The sequence below is a fragment of the Chiloscyllium plagiosum genome, unplaced genomic scaffold (assembly GCF_037043375.1).
Source record: "Chiloscyllium plagiosum isolate Xiang-an unplaced genomic scaffold, Cpla_swu_hap1 HiC_scaffold_37, whole genome shotgun sequence".
In the NCBI taxonomy this organism is placed as follows: Eukaryota; Metazoa; Chordata; class Chondrichthyes; order Orectolobiformes; family Hemiscylliidae; genus Chiloscyllium; species Chiloscyllium plagiosum.
Window position 1 is genome coordinate 38954798 of NW_028270175.1, and position 22239 is coordinate 38977036.

Sequence of the window (22239 nt, forward strand, 5' to 3'; positions counted from 1 at the left end):
ACATTTGACCTCATGATGGAGGGAAAATCATTGATGAAGCAGCTGAAGACAGTTGGACCTTGGACACTCCTGAGGAATGCCTGCAGTGATGTCCTGGAACAAAGGTGACTGATCACCAAGACAGACAGGGAATGTATCCAAAGAGAAAATACGTAGAGAAAATAAAGAGGAATCAAGCAAGTAAATTATGAAGGAACACAGCAGGATCACTGCACTAGGTAATCAGCAGGCCTAGGCTAATGATCTGGGAATATGTGTTCAAAGGTCAGCATTGTAGAATTTTAATTTAATGAATAAAAATCTGTAATGAAGACTAGTTTCAAGTTTTTGTTGCAAAGGTTTCGTCCCCTGGCTAGACGACATCATCAGTGCTTGGGAGCCTCCTGCGAAGCGCTTCTTTGATGTTTCCTCCGGTGTTTATAGTGGTCTGCCCCTGCCGCTTCCGGTTGTCAGTTTCAGCTGTCTGCTGTCGTGGTTGGTATATTGGGTCCAGGTCTATGTGTTTGTTGATGGAGCTTGTGGATGAATGCCATGCCTCTAGGAATTCCCTGGCTGTTCTCTGTCTGGCTTGCCCTATGATAGTAGTGTTGTCCCAGTCGAATTCATGTTGCTTGTTGTCTGCGTGTGTGGCTACTAAGGATAGCTGGTCGTGTCGTTTCGTGGCTAGTTGATGTTCATGTATGCGGATTGTTAGCTGTCTTCCTGTTTGTCCTATATAGTGTTTTGTGCAGTCCTTGCATGGTATTTTGTACACTACATTAGTTTTGCTCATGCTGGATATCGGGTCCTTCGTTCTCACCAGAAAGAAGGACCCGATACCCAACATGAGCAAAACTAAAGTAGTGTACAAAATACCATGCAAGGACTGCACAAAACACTATATAGGACAAACAGGAAGACAGCTAACAATCCGCATACATGAACATCAACTAGCCACGAAACAACACGACCAGCTACCCTTAGTAGCCACACACGCAGACAACAAGCAACATGAATTCGACTGGGACAACACTACCATTATAGGGCAAGCCAGACAGAGAACAGCCAGGGAATTCCTAGAGGCATGGCATTCATCCACAAACTCCATCAACAAACACATAGACCTGGACCCAATATACCAACCACGACAGCAGACAGCTGAAACTGACAACCGGAAGCGGCAGGGACAGACCACTATAAACACCGGAGGAAACATCAAAGCAGCGCTTCGCAGGAGGCTCCCAAGCACTGATGATGTCGCCTAGCCAGGGGACGAAACGTTTGCTAAAAAAACTTCCAGCTCGGCGAACAGAACCACAACAACGAGCACCCGAGCTACAAATCTTCGCACAAACTTTGAAGACTAGTTTCAGTTTTGTGGCGCCATTATTATCATCAAAATCCATCTGTTCTACCAGTATGGCCTACATGGGACTCCAGGCCCACAGCAGTGTGCTATGCTGCTAACCATCCTAGGAAGGTACTTGTTGTTACCAAATTGCTACATAAAGGAATGCAGTAGTTCAAAACAATGGCTCCTTCCCAAGAGGAATTTAAGAGATTGACAACAAATGCCGAGCTTGCCAACATCACACACTCCCCTGAAATAATAAAGACAGACAGCACAATATATTTTAGAATGCTGTAATGGGAATAGGATCATGATTTGAGAGAGAGAAAGAGAGAGAGAGAGAGAGAGAGAGTAGAAATACTAAGCAATTATTTTACATTGATATTTACCAGGGAGGCAGAATATAGAAATTAAATTGAATAATGCAATTAATAAAGAGATAAGTACATTTGAAATTTAAAGGAGTAAGTATTGAATTAATTAAATAAACTCAAAAGTTAAGTCTCCTAGTCTGAATGCTTGCATCCAAGCATTTTAGAAAGACGGTATAGGAGTTGGGACATTATGTTGAAATTATACAGGACATTGGTTAAGCCGCTTCTGGAATACTGCGTCCAGTTCTGGTCACCCAGTTATTCAAAGGATTTTATCAAAGGTTCAGAAGAGATTTACCAAGATATTGTCGGGTATGGGAACTTTCAGTTATTAAGGAAAGCTGGGATGTTTTTCACTGGAGTGTAGGACATTGAGAGGTCACCTGATAGAAATTTATAAAATAACCAACGAGTCAAAAAGTGCAGTGCTGGAAAAGCACAGCCCCTCAGGCAACATCCGAGGAATGGAAGAATCGACGTTTCAAGCATAAGCTCTTCATCAGGAATAATGGAAGATAAAGATAGAGTTACTGGTAATTGCCTTTTCCTCAAGATGGGGAATTTCAATACTAGGGGGCACATTTTCAAGGTGAGAGGAGAGAGATTTAAAAAAGACATAAGAGGCAAATCTTATTTTATAAAGAGGGTGGTTCGCATGTGGAATCAAGGTCCTGAGGAAGTAGTGGATGCGGGTACAATTACAACATTTATAAACATTTGGACGGATACATGAATAGGATATCTTTGGAGGGAGTTTGGCCAAGAGCAGACAGGTGGGACTAGTTTAGTTTGGAATTATGGTCAGCATGGACTAGTTGGATCGATGGGTTTATTCCTGTACGACTCTATTTAGGTGAGAAGTAGCAGAGCCATTAGCACTCAGCATTGGTTATAAAAAGAGGTAATGCCAGTGGGCAGGCAGTTAATTCACTTATTCTTATATTTAAGGGCAGAAGATGTCAGTGTTCGGAATACTTGAATTCTTACTAAATGAGAGAACACAAACAAACATATAGAAATGAGAGATGCAACAATGAATAACAATCTCTGACGAGATCAAACTTTTGTCAAGATCTGATAAGGAACTGCTTATTTAAGATTAAGAGAAAAACTGAAAATCCAGGTACTTACAAATAAACTATTCCATGATTTTAAACAAACAAAATAAATTACTACAGAAGGTTAGAAACTACAACAATCTACAATATATATACAATTTGCACTTTAACTGAACAATGAACATCTCAGTGCTTTACCCCAGCCAATGAAGAACATCAGAAGTTCAGTCACAATTGTAATGTAAGAAATACAACAGCCAATGTTTGCATAGCTAACTCTTCACCAATAACAATGTGATAATGACCAGATTATCCATTTTAATGATGTTGATTAAGGCATAAATATTAAGAAGGGGACCAGGGAAAACTCCCTTGCTCTACACCCTACTGAGAAGGCAGAATGGGTATTGGTTTAATGTCTGATCTGAAAGACAACACCTTTGACACGGCAGTGTTCTGAATGTCTTGATTTGTTTCACAGCTCCTGGAGTTGGACAAGAATCATAGAATACAATCATATAATTCCTTTGGTATGAAAACAGGTCATTCAGCCCATCAAATCCAAACTAACCCTCTGAAGATCATCTCTCATTTCCCTTTTCTAATCCACCTAGCCTGCACACCTCCTGACACTATGGGCAATTTAGTATGGTCAATCCACCTAACTTGCACATTTGGACTATGGGAGAGAACCAGAATGACCAGTGGAAAACTAAGCAGTCACGGGGAGAATGCGCAAACTCCACACAGACAGTCACCAAAGGTTGAAATCGATTTTGGGTCCCTGGTACTGTGAAGCAGCAATATTAACCACATGCCTCCCAATCACAACCTTCTGACTCCAATGCAAGAGTGCCACGAACTGAGCCACAGTGGACACACTTTGTGATACTGGAGTTCCGAATTCCAGAAATAAAACCAAAAACTATCTGCAAGTGTTAAATTTCCTCTCAACTTAAGCCAAATTTGACATTTACTTCTTGTATTTCATGCAAAGATTAGATTTCTTTTATAACTGTACATATTTAATTTCTATGTTGTGTTCTGTTCACCGAGCTGGGAATTTGTGTTGCAGATGTTTCGTCCCCTGTCTAGGTGACATCCTCAGTGCTTGGGAGCCTCCTGTGAAGCGTTTCTATGATGTTTCCTCTGGCATTTATAGTATATTACTATAAATGCCGGAGGAAACATCACAGAAGCGCTTCACAGGAGGCTCCCAAGCACTGAGGATGTCACCAAGACAGGGGACGAAACGTCTGCAACACAAATTCCCAGCTCGGCGAACACAACAACGAGCACCTGAGCTACAAATCTTCTCCCAAAAATTTAATTTGTGTTTCAATCCAATTGATATTCATTAGTCACATTTTGAGCAGAGTGTCTTAATTTATATTTACAAGTTTCCTCAGTGTCGGTCTGTCTGCACCACCATCATGCACAGCAGACTCAATGGGCCACCCACTCCGCCAGTTTCAATATTCTTAAATGTGACATGATATAAATGTTACATAATTAAGTAATTCCACTGTAAACAAAAAAGCTGTCACTCTTTTTAAAGATGAACTTCAATTTTAACTTTCTGGATACTGTGTCCAAATGGAATGCCTAATACAATATACTGGGTGTAACTGTTCTTCAGGACTGTGGGTGCGTGTGAAGGGTGCTCCCCTCACACTCACTCCCCCGGTCCTTAAGAACAGTTACACCCAAAGCATTGACTTCTCCATCTCCTGATGTTGCCTGGTTTGCTGTCGTTTTCCAGCCTCCTGCTCGTCTACCTTGGATTTCAGCATCTGCAGTTCTTTTGTCTCAATGCAAAATATCACAGATTTTGCAAGGCAGTGAAAATAAGAATATTCACAAAGCAGCATGCCCCTATGCAGCAATTTTGATAGAATCATATCATATTAGAATCAAACCAAAGCCTGAGTACAGAATATACTTCAAACTAGCATAGTAGTCAAAGAGAAAACCTGACATTCCAATTTTACAGATCAAGAGGTTTTAACACTTTGAACACATTACGTGTAGAAGACAAGAAACTCAGCAAACCTGGTACTATCTAAATCTACACTAAGCATCAGTATAAAGACCCAACAGTGGAAAGCCTTGATGGTTCATGTTACTGAAAAAAAAAACTAGCTTTTTTTTAAAAGAAACAAAAATTGTGCTAATATATCCTCTAGTTTCACAGCTGATCTAATTAGAGCATGAGTAGTAAGCTTAGAACAGAGTCAGCAGTTACTTTGCACAAATGTCAAAAATAATTGTAATTCGAGATGTATTTAAAAATTCAGTGGTGTCATGCAGGTGGTTGATCCAAGCGCTTAATTTCAGCAGCTCAGTTCCTGTCAGAAAATTTAGATTTCTGGGTGCCACAACCATTACCAGAGGAAAGGACCATCTTCCACAATCATAAAATCCTTACAATGCAGATAGAGGTCTTTTGGCCTATCGAGTCTGCACCAACCCTCTGAAGAGCATCCACCCAGATCTAGCCCCTTACTTTAACCCTGTAACCCCCACATTTACCATGGTTAATCCATCTTGCCTACACACCTCTGGACACTATGGACAATTTAGTGTTGCCAATCCACCTAACTTGTACATCTTTGGACCGTGGGAGGGAATGGAAGCACATAGCAAAAGCCCATGCAGACATGGGGAGAAAATGCAAATTCCACACAGTTACCTAAGGCTGGAATCAAACCTGGCTCCGGCACTGAAGTAGCAGTGCTAACTACTGTGCCGCCCCAAGGAATTATCACTGCGATTTTTTGAGCTGGCTTTTGATGTATATCATAGCGGTGTTACAGATAAATGCCACAAAGTTTCAATAAACACCAAACTTCCTGAAGCAAAATATCACAAGCATGACTCAAGATCAATAATATTGCTACTTCTACCAATATTGCCAAGTACTGGCCTCAGTAATATATAATCAACCTCTCAAGGACACTCTCAAGGCAAGTGCCACTTGAACCCAGATCGTGTACCCAGAGGTAGGGACATTACAATTACACAACAAGACCCACAAAAAGCCTCACTGATATGTTTGTAATACCATTTACCAAGCAAAAAAGCCAGTAAAGTTCAGTAACATCATAAAGTTCACTGGAAGGAAATCCATTAGTTTAATTTTTTATTTGACGCTTTGAACAGGATTTTCCAAAGGTTCATACCTTGCCATTATATGTAAATTTTCTGCCTGTGATATGACTTCCTGTGGTGCTCTCTCGATGCCATAGCTTCACTGGAACAGAAGTAAATCTACATCACATCTGATGTAGACTCTAGCTTCACACCGAAAATCTCCAACAATCAAGACCTGAACTTTCAGCCAATACAATCCATGATAGAAAGCAATGTTCCTCAAATTTACAATGATAACTTGAAGTATTCCTTTTGAAAAGCTTAATAGCAGAGAATGGTGTGTTTAAAGTTACTGATTCATTTATAACCATGAAATGTACCAATTACAAGAATAGACTGACAATAGGAATATATTATAACCATGAAATGTACCAATTACAAGAATAGACTGACAATAGGAATATACTATGCTTCTCAGCAATACCTGACAAAAAGATGTTTCCTTTTTATGTAGTTAAAATGTAAATATTCAACTGATGAGATACTAAATCAGACTTTATACTTACTTGCAAGTTTATATATAGGACTCCTGCTGTACAAATTTATAAAAACTGGCAAACACACTACTTGAAGATTGAATTTATTTTGTGGTTTGTGGAACAGGCAATAGTACAGATTACAGATGAATAAACAAAGCCATAAGCCTAGAAGCATGGCATTCCAACCTGAACTCTATCAACAAACACATTAACTTGGATCCCATTTATGACCCCTTGAGAAAAACAACAAGAAATGACAGCACCACAGGAACAAATGTCACCGACCCAAGGAAACCTAAACACACAAATTAAAAGCTTCATCCAAAGGCTCACTGATGATGTTACCTAGTATGGTGACAAATTTCCTAAAACCAGACCTTCCAGCTCAGTGAGCAAACCTAAATCCAGAACCTCAACCTCAGCTACACGTCTTTTCAAAGCTCACTAACAAAGCCATAAAAATATTTCTACAGCAGAGAATACTGAGCCTCCCAAACTTACTTCTACTGCCCAGAGGAACAAGAGCATATGCACATGAGAGTGCCATCACTTCAAAGTCTCTAACTTGCAAATGTATTGCTGCTCCCTCATTGTCAGAGTCAAAATCCTAGAATGCCCTCAACAACAGCTTACTTGGACTATTTCTAAGAACAAAAGAACTTTCACCATTTATTCGTCTGAATATTGATGTTCACTGACTTCATCCCCATTACTTACATTATCGGAAGTAGTGACTGATTCTAATTCCACTGCAGCAGTGATGCCTCCACAAGATCCACTCCACACCAAAAGTGTTTCTGATACTGTGAGTAATTTCACAAGTATAGAGCATGAACCCTCCTCAAAATTTCTGCCAGCTTTCTCCATCTTTGGAGACCATCTCTGCAGCACACAGAACAATAAACTGCTTTATACACTGGCCAGCACTTTTATTACAAATAGAATCACAGAATCCCTACAGTGTGGAAACAGACCCTTTGGCCCAAGTCCATACCGACCCTCCAAAGAGTAAACCACTCAGATCATTCCCCTGCCCTATTATCCTATACTTACCCCTGACTAATGCAGCTAACCTACACATCATGAATCAAAAACAGTAAAAACCAATAAGAGGAGAACTGGTGACGTTTAGATGGCTGTTTTTAATTTACTTTCGTTTTGTGACGTACTTGCACACCTTTTATGTGAAAGTTCACTCAGATTTCTTTAACACCCACTAAACTATGAATTGAAACGTTTATGAATGTTTAAAAATAAACTGCAACACTGCACTCCTGATGGATAACCGAGAGCGATTTCTAAATTACAAATATCGCCATTTTGTGCCCAGGAGTTATTTCTAAGAACAAGCTAACTTTCACCATGTATTCTTCTAATTATTGATGTTCACTGACTTCATCCCCATTACTTACATTATCTTAAACAGTGACTGATTCTAATTCCACTGCAGCAGTGATGCCTCCAATATTTCATCCAAATCGCAATTCTTTTAAGCTTGGTAGCACAGTCTGCTTAATTATTTGGTCATGCGGGAGAGGAGGCAGCGTGAGCTTATCCTCATTCAGCATAATTTATATGCAGAAATTTCCAACATAGAAGTTACCAAATACTTGGTTTATTTTTCTTAACCCAAAAGACACTTGGTCAACTTGGTACCACAATGAGACTCTTAGCTCAACTCATCATTGTCAGCAAAAGAAACCTACCTGGTGTGAAACCTCAGTGCATTTCCTATCTCAACATTTAATGGCTATTATGATGTATAGTTCAGTTTTGGTAAATAGCTTTTAAAACTTTCCCCAAGTGATCATGTTTGTGTGGTGTCCACTGCATAAAAGGGGGGAAATGCTATTCAAGCCCACTTTGAGCATCATTAAGTATCCATACCAGTGTGATTACAAGTTGAATATTCCTTTTTCTCATGTTAACTCAGTGCTGATCTTGCATTAAGCTGGAGGAATTTTGAACTATTTGACTCAGTTCTATCCTGGTGCTGCATTTACTAACTGAGCCATTAAGACAGAGCTAAGGGAACTAACTATTTTCAAAAAATGGGCTATTCAACTAAACTGCAATATTTACTTCAATGAGTCAATTGTGGCACTTTTTAAATGTCACATTATTTAGAATTAGCATGGTGCAGACAAATAAATTGCCAGTCTCTTTAAAGGAATAATTCAGGTTAAATACTTTGAGAACACCCTTCTCAACTACTTAGCATTTGCAACATCACTTTTCAATTTTCACGAAAGCACTTATGGAGGAACCTCAATTATCTGGCATTCAATTAACCGAATTTTGGATTATCCAAACAAGATCGCAAGGTCCCGATGCTTGGTTAACTATGTTATCCGGCATTTGATTATCTGGGCAAAACACTCCCTGCCCATGTCCTTCGGATTAATCAAGGTTCCTCTGTATTTTGTAAATCTCTTAAGAGAAGTCCAACCACAACTAAGGCTACTTTTGAGGCTCGTTATAGATGCACACTTCTCTCAATATTACATACTGAGTGTTGATGCTTGACAGCAAGAGTGATGCTCGAGTAACCAGCCCTGAGAAAGTGGGGATAGTGATGTTTTGATTCAAAACGTTACTTAGATCATTTTGTAAAAAAATTCTTTCAGCTGTAAAATTTCAGATCAATGCTCTATAAAGCTTTGCAGTATTTCTTTGAAACAAAGATCCAATTGAGAAATCTTTTGATGGCCATAATAAGACCGAAGCACAATAAACCACAATACATCAATAATTTTCCACTTACTTTTGCTTTTTCAAAATCGAGATCTTTGCCGATTGTGGTCAATAGCCTGCATAAACATTCTAATGACTCCTCATCATGGTTTTTTAGTAGTTTCACAACACAGTCGTGCATAATTGCTTCTGTCAGCATTTTAAGTTTGAATAGTTCACCGATAAATTTAATGTTTCCAATTGATCTTCTTCGAGCCTTGTCCTTGGATTCTTCTAGCTCATCTTGAAGTCTGGACCTCTCTTCTGTCTGAAGGAATTTGGAAAAATTATTGATGAGAAACATGAATTTATCCAGAAGTTTTCACATACAATAATGCAAGATAGAAAAATTTGGGAGGAGAAAGTGAGGACTGCAGATGCCAGAGCCCTCCTGATGAAGGGCTTATGCCCGAAACATCGATTATCCTGCTCCTTGGATGCTGCCTAACTGGCTGTGCTTTTCCAGCACCACACTCGAGAAAAATTTGGGAGTCAGGTGATATTAATTTCAAGAGCTGTTGACAGAATTGCAACTTGAACTTTATCTATTTAGCAGCTTAAGTTGCCATTGACCAATAGGAGATTTATTGACTGACTTTATGGCACTCAACTTAAATGTCATTTGCTTTTATCATAAGCACAAGACATTTTCCAACAAGATTGAAATCACATTTGTCTAAACATCAGACATTTGAATACCACAACCTCATATGGCACTTCATAAAAAGTAGGTTACCACCCAAGTTCCAAATTACCTTCACAGTAGATCAGTGTTTACTTGCATGATAGCAAACATTAAAATCTAACTGATAAAACTAGCTGAAATGGGATTCTGGTTTTACAAGATTAAATAATTAAGATATTTCTTTATTCTTTGTTGGGATGTTGGTGATACAGCCAGGCTAACTCATCCCCATTTGCCCTTCAGTTGTGCGGCTATGCAGAGAGCAGCATTTTGGAGGGCAATTAAAAAGTTAAATATATTATGGTGGCTCTGAAGTCATTTGTAGTCTAAATTGAATAAGGACAGCAGATTTGCGTCCCTGACTGAAATTAGTGAACCAGATAGGTTTTTATGACAATCAAGAATGGTTTGTCATGGATATCATTATAGCAACTAACAAAAGAAATATCTTAGTTATTTCCCTGTAAATCTGCACTTCTCCCCAGTTCTCAAAATTTGGTGGCCTAAAGGATGCACTAAATGTGATATAGTTCCTTTACTGCAGGTTAACTCCAAACAAACACATGTAATCTTTGATCCTTCAAGAACTTTCAAGTATTCTAATTAAAACCAGCAATTAATTAAAACTTAATTAAAACCAGCACTGTCAAATTACAAATTACATTAGGCAAAGGAGAATAAACATCTCCCCAAAGTACATGAATTAGTAAAATATAAAATAGCTTTATAATGACAATGCATAAGCTTCAGATAACATCTCCCCAAGTGTGCCACTGGATCATTAACTTGAAATGTTCACTCTTGTTTCTCGCTACAAATGCCACCAAATGTTCTGCTTTTAATTACTCATTTGTCCAAAGCTTGAATTTTGTGCCACCAGAATGCATCATTTCAGCTAGCTCAGATGCTGATATCAAGGATTTAAAAAGAATTTAACCATTCATGGACAGCAAATAAAATTATCAGTCTCAGAGACATTATAGAGGTGCCTGTTACAGCTCCTTACTTTAGCAGTTGCATCAATCTCTTTCTGCTTCTTCTCGTTGACGACATCATCGGCTTTGTCCTTCTCAAATTCTTTCTGACAACGATTTAGTAACAGCTTACGAAAATTTACTGAAGCCCCTGGCTTATCTGACATTGGGACCTTCAGCTAATGATAGAAAGGAACACTTTTATTCAGTATCAAGGCTTGATCGCCAAAAACTCATACACTGTCTCAATCCCTCTATAAATACACATTTTTAAATTCAAAACTGTGCTCAAATTGTACTAATGTAAGTTATTAGTGGAAAATCAATGCGGACGTCCAAATCTTGCCCCTTTTTCAAAAAAAACCTCACACTGGAGGCTAACGATCTCGTGGAACCTTTCAGCAGCTTTATTTTGATTATGAGTAATCAGTCATTGTTTCTGAACTATTGCGATGCTCATGTGAATGTCAATCCAATACAAGCTAATGTTTATTTAATGTTAAAGAGTAAGAAAATAACCTGGTGTTAAATAGTTCTCTTCCATTGTGGGAAAAGTTGCAACTTTGAGTTTGTGGTACGCAATATTTTTCATTATGCTGCAATAGGTCAATGCTGCGTAACCCAAGCCTGATTTTGACTCATTATAATAACAGAAATGCTTTTTTCTCTCTCATATATACAATATTCAGTTATCTGTATTGAATGAAAGTAGGAGTGAGGGTGGGTTCACCAGCAGTCTCTTTCCCTTCTGCAAAAAACTATAAAAAATAAAGTAATTTGGCAAAATAGAATTTAATTAAAATAATGTTATCCCTGCCACACAAAATATAGTCCACGTACAAAGAAAATGCAAATTTGTGATTTTAAAAACTATGCCAAAATTGACCAGAGGTTACAAAATGTGCATACTTGATATTCATGAACCTACCATTGTGAGACAGCGACACATATTGGCATATGCTACTGAGAAATTAGGCTCATCGATGGCTTTTTCAAAAACTAAGTCAATAACTCCCTTCAGCCTCTCCTCTGTATCAATTGTCAGCTCCTGAACTTGCTTCATCAATTGTTGAAACATTTGTGGTGTCAGCTTGTTCAGAATGCTTCTTACTCGTCGGAATAATTCCTGAATAGAGTACAAAAGGTCAGCACGTTAAAAGCAAAAGCCAACTCATACGATCTTGCCTAAAAGTGCTAATTCAAGAAAATAATAAGTCCTCATTTGGACCTCATTAGCATATCCGAACTGTCATGCTTTGCAGTGAGATAACAATGATGATAACATTCTGGATAATTTGTCATGTGATTTATTACACGTGGCAGAACCCATGGTACACTGAGGGTAAAGCAGGCTCTGTTTAATGCTTCCTCCAAATGATGGCATCTCCTCCACCAGCAGGATACCTGCAGTAATGGAGGGTCAGTTTAAAGTTTTGTGCTCAACTCCTGTCGCATAAGTTGAACCCATAACTTTCAGACTCAGCGAAGAAAGCACTATTATAGCTGACACCTCGAGTGAAGAATAATGAAATGAATAATCAAACTGAGGTCAAAGGCGCATGACTGAAAAAAGGGTACTTTTGAAGTTGTATAAGTTTCAGAAAACTTTTACCCAGTTAATGCAATTCTATGAAGAAATGCAACAATTTCTAGAAATTCCACACAGGAATTTAGATGAAGGCTATTGAGGCTGAAAGATGCAAAATACTGTACATTTAAGGCAGTTTTTTTTGTCTAACCTGTGTTTTTTGCACATCAGAGTCTTCAGAAATATCGTCTCTTTTTAATATTGGTTTCCATGCATTCTCTGACTTCTTCAGTTGGATATCATCATTCACAGTTATATTTGTAATAATCTTCCTTGGTTCTCTCCTTTGCCCGTGCTGCGACCTCCTTGGTCCAACACTTAACACCTAAAGAGTAATATTTGTTAATATATAAAGCATTTGTAAATCCTTTTGCAAAATAATAAACCTCAATCCTTTTGCTGTGCTGTAAGTGGTGTTATAAAGGTGTAAGGGGTATTGTATCTTTGAGAGTTAAAAGCTAGCAGGACTACCTTACACAGCACCAAGTGTTCTGAATAAGGTCTGAAAATGTGTTGCTGGAAAAGCGAAGCAGGTCAGGCAGCATCCAGGGAACATGAGAATCGACGTTTCGGGAATAAGCCCTTCTTTAGGAATGGAAGAAGGGCTTATGCCCGAAACGTCGATTCTCCTGTTCCCGGGATGCTGCCTGACCTGCTGCGCTTTTCCAGCAACACATTTTCAGCTCTGATCTCCAGCATCTGCAGACCTCACTTTCTCCCGTTATGAATAAGGTAACAATGTAACATTTGGTCAAATGGCTGGTTGCCTAGAGATGACAAAACAATTCAAATTTGGCCAATCAGTTTAAACTATACCCCAAACTCCGATCAAATTTTAATTTAGTATATTGACAATCTTAAAAGCCAATGACACAATCTGATGCTTTCAGGGTATAAGACCGGGAAAACCTGAACAGTTGAGAGGAGAGCTGCCAAGCCACTAACACCTGCAGTCTGGCCAAAACACAGCTCTCTTAAAGGGACCTTTGTCAATCAATCAGTCACTTGTGAAACAGAAATCCCTAAGAAGATGACGACAGAGTCAAATATAAAGAGAAGATTTGACAGCTAGCTGGTTTTGAAATTTGAATTTTTAGTAAATCTTAATCGGGGAAGGGAGGGTTTAATCAAACTAGTATTACAGAAGGGAAAGTAAAAAATAGGTTAGAGATAGGAGTTGCAAATAGTCATTAGTTAATTATTCTGTTATACTTTAAGAAATAAAGTTATTCATTTTTAGTTGAAATAGTTCTTGGCCTCTCAAATTTTCACAGATTACTGCACGGGGTAAATCTTTTTTGTGTTACAGGTTTAAATTGAGCTGGGGCTTTACCTTGTAGGGAATAAAAATGTTTTTCATGAAAAAACTAGAATGAATTTAACTGTCAAAATCCCAGAATCCATTTAAAAAACGGAGTTACTTATTTCATTACCATAAATAAGCAGCCCTAATTCCATCAGTTCAGCTTTACTCCCTGCACCATACAAGAATATTGAAAGGGGGCCATTCATTTCCTCAAGCCTATTTTTTCCATCAATCTGATCATGATCCATACTTGGACTTCATATCACTTGATATCCTGAACTAATAGTAGCCTATTTACAGCAAGTCCTCATTTAATGTTGCCTCATCCAGTGCCATTCCACCTTAATGTCATGAATAGTAGGGCTGATAAATGCATATTTTGTCCTGGGGCCTATGTAGCAACATATGGTTCTTTAAAGTAGGTGACAGTGTTCAGTAGTACTTGAAGCATTGGTGATTTTTTTTTTCTTAAAACCGTGCAATGCAGTGGAGTGTGAAGAATATCTACAACTAGGCTATTTTTCTGTACTGTTTATGCAATATAGATGCAATTCTTGACTCTGTAATATTATTTTAATTTTGGAGCACTCCCAGACTGTGGAGCTTTGTATCTAATAAAACAGAAAAGCCATTTAAAATTGGTGGGAAAGGGTCCTTGCTGCAGCTATGTGCCTTGGCTCAGGACATGTGTGGGTTAACAGAAGAGAGGCCACGGTGCTGACTCTTCAGAAACCTGACTCCATAATCTCCTGATTAGCTTTGAACCCCCAAGTATGGCCCTTGTTTAGCTTCACAGCATGTGAGGTTGAGTGGATACTTTAAAACTTGAGAGAGAGGGGGCTATGTGCTCAGACAGAGAAGCCATTTTGAAGTCAGTGAGAGGCATTTGCTGCAGATTGCAGTGCTGTCCTTGACTCTAGGCCTTATGTTGACAAAAATTGCAATGGCTTGACAAGAGGAAAGGGAAAGCAAACAGGATCCGACTTTGCAATCTTCTGATTAATTTTGGAGCCCTGAGCGTGACCCTTATTGAAATTTTAGATGGATTAGAGGCAGAGAGGTCATTATTAAATTGTTTGAGATTGTTTCAGGCTTGTGATTTAGTGGTTTGCAATTTCTCAAATATTTTAAACCTGTCTAGTAAGCGATGTAGTGTGTTTACTGCTAAGAAAATAAGAAACACTGTCACTTTTAGCAACGAAATTTGAGAACATCAAATTAAAACATTTTGAGACCAGGGAACACACAATTGATATTGGCAAAACACACAGGTGAACCATAGCACTGTTGGCAAAAAAAACTGTTACAACTTTAAGCACTCATGGGTTATATTGGGGTAGCAAAAAGGGGAAAATGGAAGGCTTGGATCGAAGACAAAAACAGAGAAGTACCTCAAATATAACACAAAATAGAATGTTGGAAAAACCCAGGAGGTCTGGCAGCATCTTTGGAGAGAGAAACAGAGTTAGCATTTTGATCCAATAGGAATCGTCTTCTGAAGTCATCCTAATACTGCCAGACTTGCTCAGTTTGTCCAGCACTTAGGTTTTAACTTCAGATTTCCAACACGTGATAATTAACTTTTATGTCAAATATCTGTTTGATGGCTATCCAAGTAAAAGCAAAAAGCTTGTATGACACCATACAGAGTAGCAGGTTGAAAGTTCACAGTCAAGTTTTAGTGCTATTTGCGGTTGATTTAACTTTTTCAAGAATATTTCTACCTGCACATTAAAGTCACCAGGAAAGAAACCAATGCCATTACTGAAGTAGCTTATGGAATCCCTGCCTCAGAGAATAATTTTAAAAAGATGTACAAAGTTAAAAATTTCACAACGTTAAAAATCTTACAACACCAGGTTATAGTCCAATAGGTTTAATTGGAAGCACACCAGCTTTCGGAGCAACGCTCCTTCATCAGGTGATTGTGTGTCACCTGATGAAGGAGCGGCGCTCCGAAAGCTAGTGTGCTTCCAATTAAACCTGTTGGACTATAACCTGGTGTTGAGTGATTTTTAACTTTGTACACCCCAGTCCAACACCGGCATCTCCAAATCTTAAAAAAGATGGCTATTCACCATAATAAGATTTTTTTAAGAACATTTTTGAGTTGTTTTTGATGCAAATCCATTTGACAGAGAGCATACGTTTCCAAAGAGGGGAATTTAAAGCTGCAAATAATGTCTGATGCTGCCCTTTATGGGAATACTACATGAGATTCCACGATTAAGACCTTAGTTATTTATCAGTTGAGTTAAAAGCTTTTCCAAGGTACTTCTGTGCATTATATAACATTGAAATAAGAACAGACAGATCATGGGAGCACTGATGGTTCTCTCTATATGCGACTCCTGCTTGGAGGGAATAACATGCCAGAAAAAATAAAATCTTCACAATAATCCTTCTCTTGGATTACTGCTTAGGTCATTTCGTTAACCTTGATGACTTGTCTGGAAATGTGAAGGCAATTTTCCTCTCACCCAACACAATTTCATTGCTACAGCTCCATGGATCTTCATACAAAACTTACTGGTTACGCTATACCTTCTACCAGTTCAAAAGCAGCAGATGGTAAGAACGCACCAAGAGCCAGGGAATTTAGGCATGCCATCTTGTAGAGACGAGATTCAAGATCAAAACTATTATAAAATTGCCTCTTGATTTGATGGTAATCCAAGAAACAGGTCATGATAGCAAAAATATGGTTGTTTCACGAGAGGAAGTTACATTCTTGCATATGAATGGTTTATGGCAGAAAGCATGGCCCAAGTGTGTCATTAACCTTACGAGGATTTTACAACATTGCTGATGTTCAGAATCACACTGATAAGGCAACTTACCTTTGATGAAGGGGAATCTGAGTCCCAAGGATAGCAATTGTCCAAAGATGATGACAGCCAAGGAGTTAAAGAGAAATATCACAATGAACTACCAACCCATTGAATTCTGTTAATGAAACGATTGTGAAGAACTTTCCAATTTACAAAAGAGGCAATGGAATTCTTCACTGAGGATGATACAAAGTCCTTGGGTAATTTGTTCAAGTTTGATGATATACCATGCCCTTCTCTCCTTTAACTCTATCCAGACTTGGAATCCTTCAGTTTAAAATTGAATTCCATCCAACTTCAGTCATTGAAATTCTTTGCATAGAAAGAGGTTGTATCTTTGCTCACTCAAAGCATACAAAAATGGGCCTATCATTATAAATACCCAGAAAATAAAAGTTCTCTTCTAACCAGATTCTATAGTACAATACAAATTGATTACGGGTTGATTAAAGTCAACATAGGCAATATGGAAAATGTGGTAGACTCATATTTTGAAAGTCGCCTCTTGGCAGACATAAACAAAGAAATTTATCTTTGCCTCCAACATGGCAATACAGCCTTCAGAGGTTCGAGCATTTAAAGAGCACAATTTCAAACACAAATAAATTGAGTGATGGGGTCTGTCAGCAATTGGTGGTGTATATATAAATGACATTACGTGGATATGAGAATTAAAAAGCTTGGCACACATAAATAATGAACAGGATAGTAGAAGACATCAAGAGGACATAGGCTGGTTAAATAACCAGTTACATGACGGATGCAATTTAATATGGGTAAGTGCAAAGTAATGCACTTTCGCAGAACCAACTTTGAAAAAGGTAGTATAATGTTACTACTATTATAATACTATCTGGTGTTTTCAAAAAGAGAGAGAATATAACATACCCGAGGGTGCATCTTCACATTGTTTACTTGAACAAGTATGGAGGAATTGATTCCTCTGGTAAGTGATGACTGGCAAACTAATAGAGGGGCACTTAGGAGAATTTTTTTTACACGCAGGACTGTAATAGGTTATTTGAAAGGGTGGTAACAACACATTCCACAGAAATTTTCAAAAGGCAATTGGACTAGCATTTGAAGATAACTAATTTACAAGGTAATGGGGAAAAATTGAGGTGAGACACTATATTGGACAATTTTTTCTGAGAATCAATACAGACAGTTTTCTGTGGACTCCTTCTCATTCTGTGACATAGACTGATGTCATGATTCACAGGGTGGCAACGATTTCCACATTCTTACCAATGTTTCTGAGACTATGTTTCTACACCCATGAAGAGGTTAACACACATCAGTGACTCGGTTATTGGTCCTAGTAAGGAAGGTCAATTCAACAAGGCACTGAATACAAAGGAATTAATTTTCCATCATGCAGAAGCAATCTACAAAGCCAAGACAGGGATATGGGCTGTGGGAATCTAAGGAAAGACATATTGGCAATGGTACTTAGAACAATGAAAGGCAACAGAAAAAAAAACTTGACAGAGCAGTTACAAAGCAATTGTTTGCCTTGTGAGAGTGTCACAGACCAGAGGGCATAATCGCAGAGTTAGGGGTCATTCGTTTAAGGCAGAGATGGATGGGAGGTTTTTCTGTCAGAGAATAATATTTCTGTGGAATTCTTTTCCTCTGATGGCTGTAGAGGCCGAGTATATTCAAGGCTGAGACAAAAACTATTTTTAGTCAGGAATAAAGGATTGTTGAGAAAAGAGGGGAAAGCAGAGTTGAGAATCATCATGGATTTACAGAATGGCATTGAAGACTCGATGGGCCAAATAGTCACTTCTGCTGCTATATATTATAGTCTTATTGTCTTTTCAAATATCTAATAATGTTAGGAAGCTATTGCATCAAAAACAGTACTGACAGAATGTTCGACTTCATACATGGGCCAAATATAGCACAAATACAAACAAAAATGGGACAAAATTGGAGGTATATAGTTTCAATACAGCTTCTAAACCGGACATCAAGACAGAAGCTGAACAAGTAAATACATTTCTGTATATAATTGGGAGTGTAGCAAATGATATTATTGCCGACCAAGATATAATTAAAACGTTAGACAAATTCAAAGAGGAATTGAAAACTTCTGACAAATATTTCATCCTCTTCAAGAGGGAGATAGCATAGGACAGGGTGACACTAGGCACACGGATACACAAGATGGCTGCTGAGCCATCAGTTGGCCAACTTGACACACAAGATGACCACCGGATCACAATTATGGAGAGAAACAGCAGAGCAGATACACACACTGACTGGGGCCAGCACAATGCACTCACAACCCAGTTGATTAGTTTAAGGCAGTTGGGGGAGAGAATACAAGAGTATGAACGCTGCCCACCAAACTGTCTGGGTCCAGCCAACACCTCTTACAGCAATGCTAACAGCTTGATACAGTCTCAATACAAAATGCTAATAGCCAGGGCTGCAGTAATTGTCCTTCTCAGGAAAAGCGATTAGTTCCCATTACTACAGCAATGGAAACTGCATTGAAACTGACAATGTCTACACTGAAACTGACAATGACCACGTGGAAATTGGAACTGACAAAGACTGCACTGAAACTATCAATGATTCTGCAATGACTGCCATAAACAAACCATATTACAAAGACAATAATCTCATCACTGACCTACTGCATCACAAGATGCATAAAAGTTTATTGACATGTGCTCCGGACCAAGAGAAGACTCGCAGCCGTTGTTGGCGTCTTTCTCTCTCCAGAGCTCCGGTATTTCCTTGCACAATAACCTCTGTCGTTGAACACTGACTCTGACTCCAAAGCTGGTGATTTTCCCCACAACAGTTGGTGCTGCGAGCAAGGTTCTTATTACTGGTGCCCTGGTCGAAGGCCATGATCGGGGAAACGGGATAAGAACCAATTTGTACCTGCAAATGGGAAGAGTCAGACCGGGCCAAGGACACAGTTTAAAAGGTATACTCATTGTAATGTCTAATTTGCACAGTACTCAGTTAAAATTTTTTAAGTCCGTGCCCGTGCAGGATATGTGCTTAACTGTATTAACTGCTGTAAGAATCTACTGCTTGTGCTGAAACAGCCAGAGGACAAGGTAGTGCCTGTCTCAAAAGCCCTGTCCTAAACCAGTTTTTAAGAGGGGCAGCACCCCACACAAAAGTTGGAATTTAGGCACCAAGGGCACTAGGCGCTGCGAAGCATAAGTGGCAAAGTCGGGTAACAACGCAGAGTCCAGTTAGAGTTTAAGTTAAAAGTTGATTTCTGTCTATACTTGTAACTTTCAATGTGGTGAGGAAGAGGAGTTGATCACTCTGACCCCGAGCCAAACCTCAGTGGAGCGCACATTACCAAGGTGGGGAGCGTGGACACAAAGTAACCATGATAACCTGTCAGTCCGTTGTAGAACCACAGAGCTCGAATAGTGACGGTGGCTGGGAGGGTAAAGAATCTCACCGGTAGAGAGCACACCCTATTGAACCAGCATTCCCAACTAACCGGTAGGTACCAACTAGTAGTGGTGGCTGGGAGGGTAGGGAAGTCCCACCGGCAGTCAGCACACCTTACTAGGAGGCTGCTACAACCGTACGGGTGGTGCTGTAACAGTATTATTGGCAAGGAGGTAGAGAAGTCCCCACTGGATTAGGGGCACTTTACTGTTGGTAGTATCTGGGGGTATACAATCTGCTAAATGGCAGATCAAAGATTTAAGAGGAAATTGCAGGTTCCTTTACTGAGAAACACAAGGGCTGACAGAGCAAACGAAGAGGAGTGGAGGGACCCATCCCAAACATTAGCACAACCGAGAGAGTGGATAGATAAGCAGAAATGGAATATAACTAAAAAGATAGGGGTAATGTTAGTACACCAATTACCAGGCCTAATTGAACAAGTGAGTGCCTTCACGAGTAGGTGGAGAAACGACCAGGAGCAAGTTAGAGAACTGGAGGGCAGAATTAAAAAAAACTTAGAATTCACCTTAGAAAAAATGCTAGGGGAGAGAGCAATTGACTGTCGCCCCTCCTACGAAACTGTCCAGCAGCAGCCAAACTGTTGGACAAACCGTGCAGGAGTAAAACTTCGTGCCAGTTACCAGAGAAGGCACAGAGTTGCAACCTAAAGCGAATTATAAACCCTTCACCCCAGGGGAGAGGCAGCAGATTATGGCCTCCCTGGGCAAATTACAGACCCAGAGCGCAAAAACCAGATTCTGGGAAGAACTGAATAGTGTATGGATAGGGCACCAACTACACCTGAGGGACGTACACCACCTGGACTGGGCAGCTTGCCCAGCAGACAAGTGGAGACAGGTAGCTGGCAGACCCAACGCCACAACAGCCCGAGACTTTAGGGGAGGGTGGTGGACACATGCCGTTGCCCTCGCTGCAGAGATAGATGCCCAGTAGGCCCTTTTCACTGACTTTAAAGAAGAAATCCAGAGGGTGCTAGGAAATGCTCCCACGAACTGGAGCTTGATCACGAACACTAAGCAACTTAAAGGGAAGGAGCCTCTGAATGTAGGGAACAATGATTTAGGATCTATCACGAATGCTCAGGGCAAGCAAAACCAGATCGGAGTGACTGGGCATTCACCCACGCTTTTAAAGATGGGCTCTCTAGGGCCCACCAAGCCATCCTGAAAATGGGAGTAATAATATCCCAGGATTATGATGACTGAATCGAGTGGGGCGAGTGGGAAGCAGGATGCAGAAGCTCCTGAAACAAAGGCGGGATCTGACAAAGCAGCCGACCGGAATGGAGGCGAGAGCAGAATGAACTGATCCTGCCACAACTGTGGCTGGTAGGGACACCTTGCTCGAGAGTGACCAGGAGATAGACCAGGAAACAATGTAAGATACTGCAACCACTGCAAAAGAACAGGACACACAGAAGCAGTGTGCTGGGAAAAGAATGTGGCACCCCCAAACACCACCCGGAACACCACGGAACCGAGAGAGTCCAAAGGTCAGCAGAGCTGACAACCAGCTGCCCCAATTCGTGAGGGTAAAGGAGAGGGGAGAATTTACCTACCCGCAGTAATAGGAGGGAGGAAATGAGACACAGGAGCTGCTGTATCCATCACAAACCTACTCTTACCCCACACAAACAAAAAGGTTCACTTTACTGGGGTAGGAGGGGATAAATCATCAGCTTACCTCAGTGAAACGACCCTCCGAGAAATAAATAACATATATATCCCCATGAGATTCTATGTATATCAAAATAATAAGGACATCATATTGGGCAACGATCTCAAGAAAGAATATAATGGTCTAATCCATTGTGCAAGTGGATGTACCTACTAGAGAAGATGCAAAACTTGACCTACTTGTGGGAAATAAGGCAAGGCAGGAGACTGAGGTGTCAGTGGGGGAGCACTTTGGGGCCAGCGACCATAATTCTATTCGTTTTAAAATAGTGATGGAAAAGGATAGACCAGATCTAAAAGTTGAAGTTCTAAATTGGAGAAAGGCCAATTTTGATGGTATTAGGCAAGAACTTTCGAAAGCTGATTGGAGGCAGATGTTCGCAGGTAAAGGAACGGCTGGAAAATGGGAAGCCTTCAGAAATGAGATAACAAGGATCCAGAGAAAGTATCTTCCTGTCACGGTGAAAGGGAAGGCTGGTAGGTATAGGGAATGCTGGATGACTAAAAAAATTGAGGGTTTAGTTAAGAAAAAGAAGGAAGCATGTGTCAGGTATTGACAGGATAGATCGAGTGAATCCTTAGAAGAGTATAAA

The 22239-nt window shown here is 39.7% G+C and overlaps 1 protein-coding gene across 28 annotated transcripts in view; it reads right to left on the reverse strand.

Moving 5' to 3' along the window:
• Window positions 1-22239, reverse strand: part of LOC122540194 (eukaryotic translation initiation factor 4 gamma 3-like) — a 353622-nt gene that overhangs the window by 45480 nt on the left and 285903 nt on the right. For all 28 annotated transcript variants that reach the window (XM_087980602.1, XM_087980614.1, XM_087980611.1 and 25 more), the window contains 4 exons: window positions 12526-12699; window positions 11715-11912; window positions 10819-10965; window positions 9159-9395 (listed from right to left, as the gene is read on the reverse strand). In XM_087980602.1, the coding sequence (XP_087836728.1) occupies window positions 9159-9395; window positions 10819-10965; window positions 11715-11912; window positions 12526-12699 (756 nt within the window). The remainder of the gene's footprint in view (window positions 1-9158; window positions 9396-10818; window positions 10966-11714; window positions 11913-12525; window positions 12700-22239) is intronic.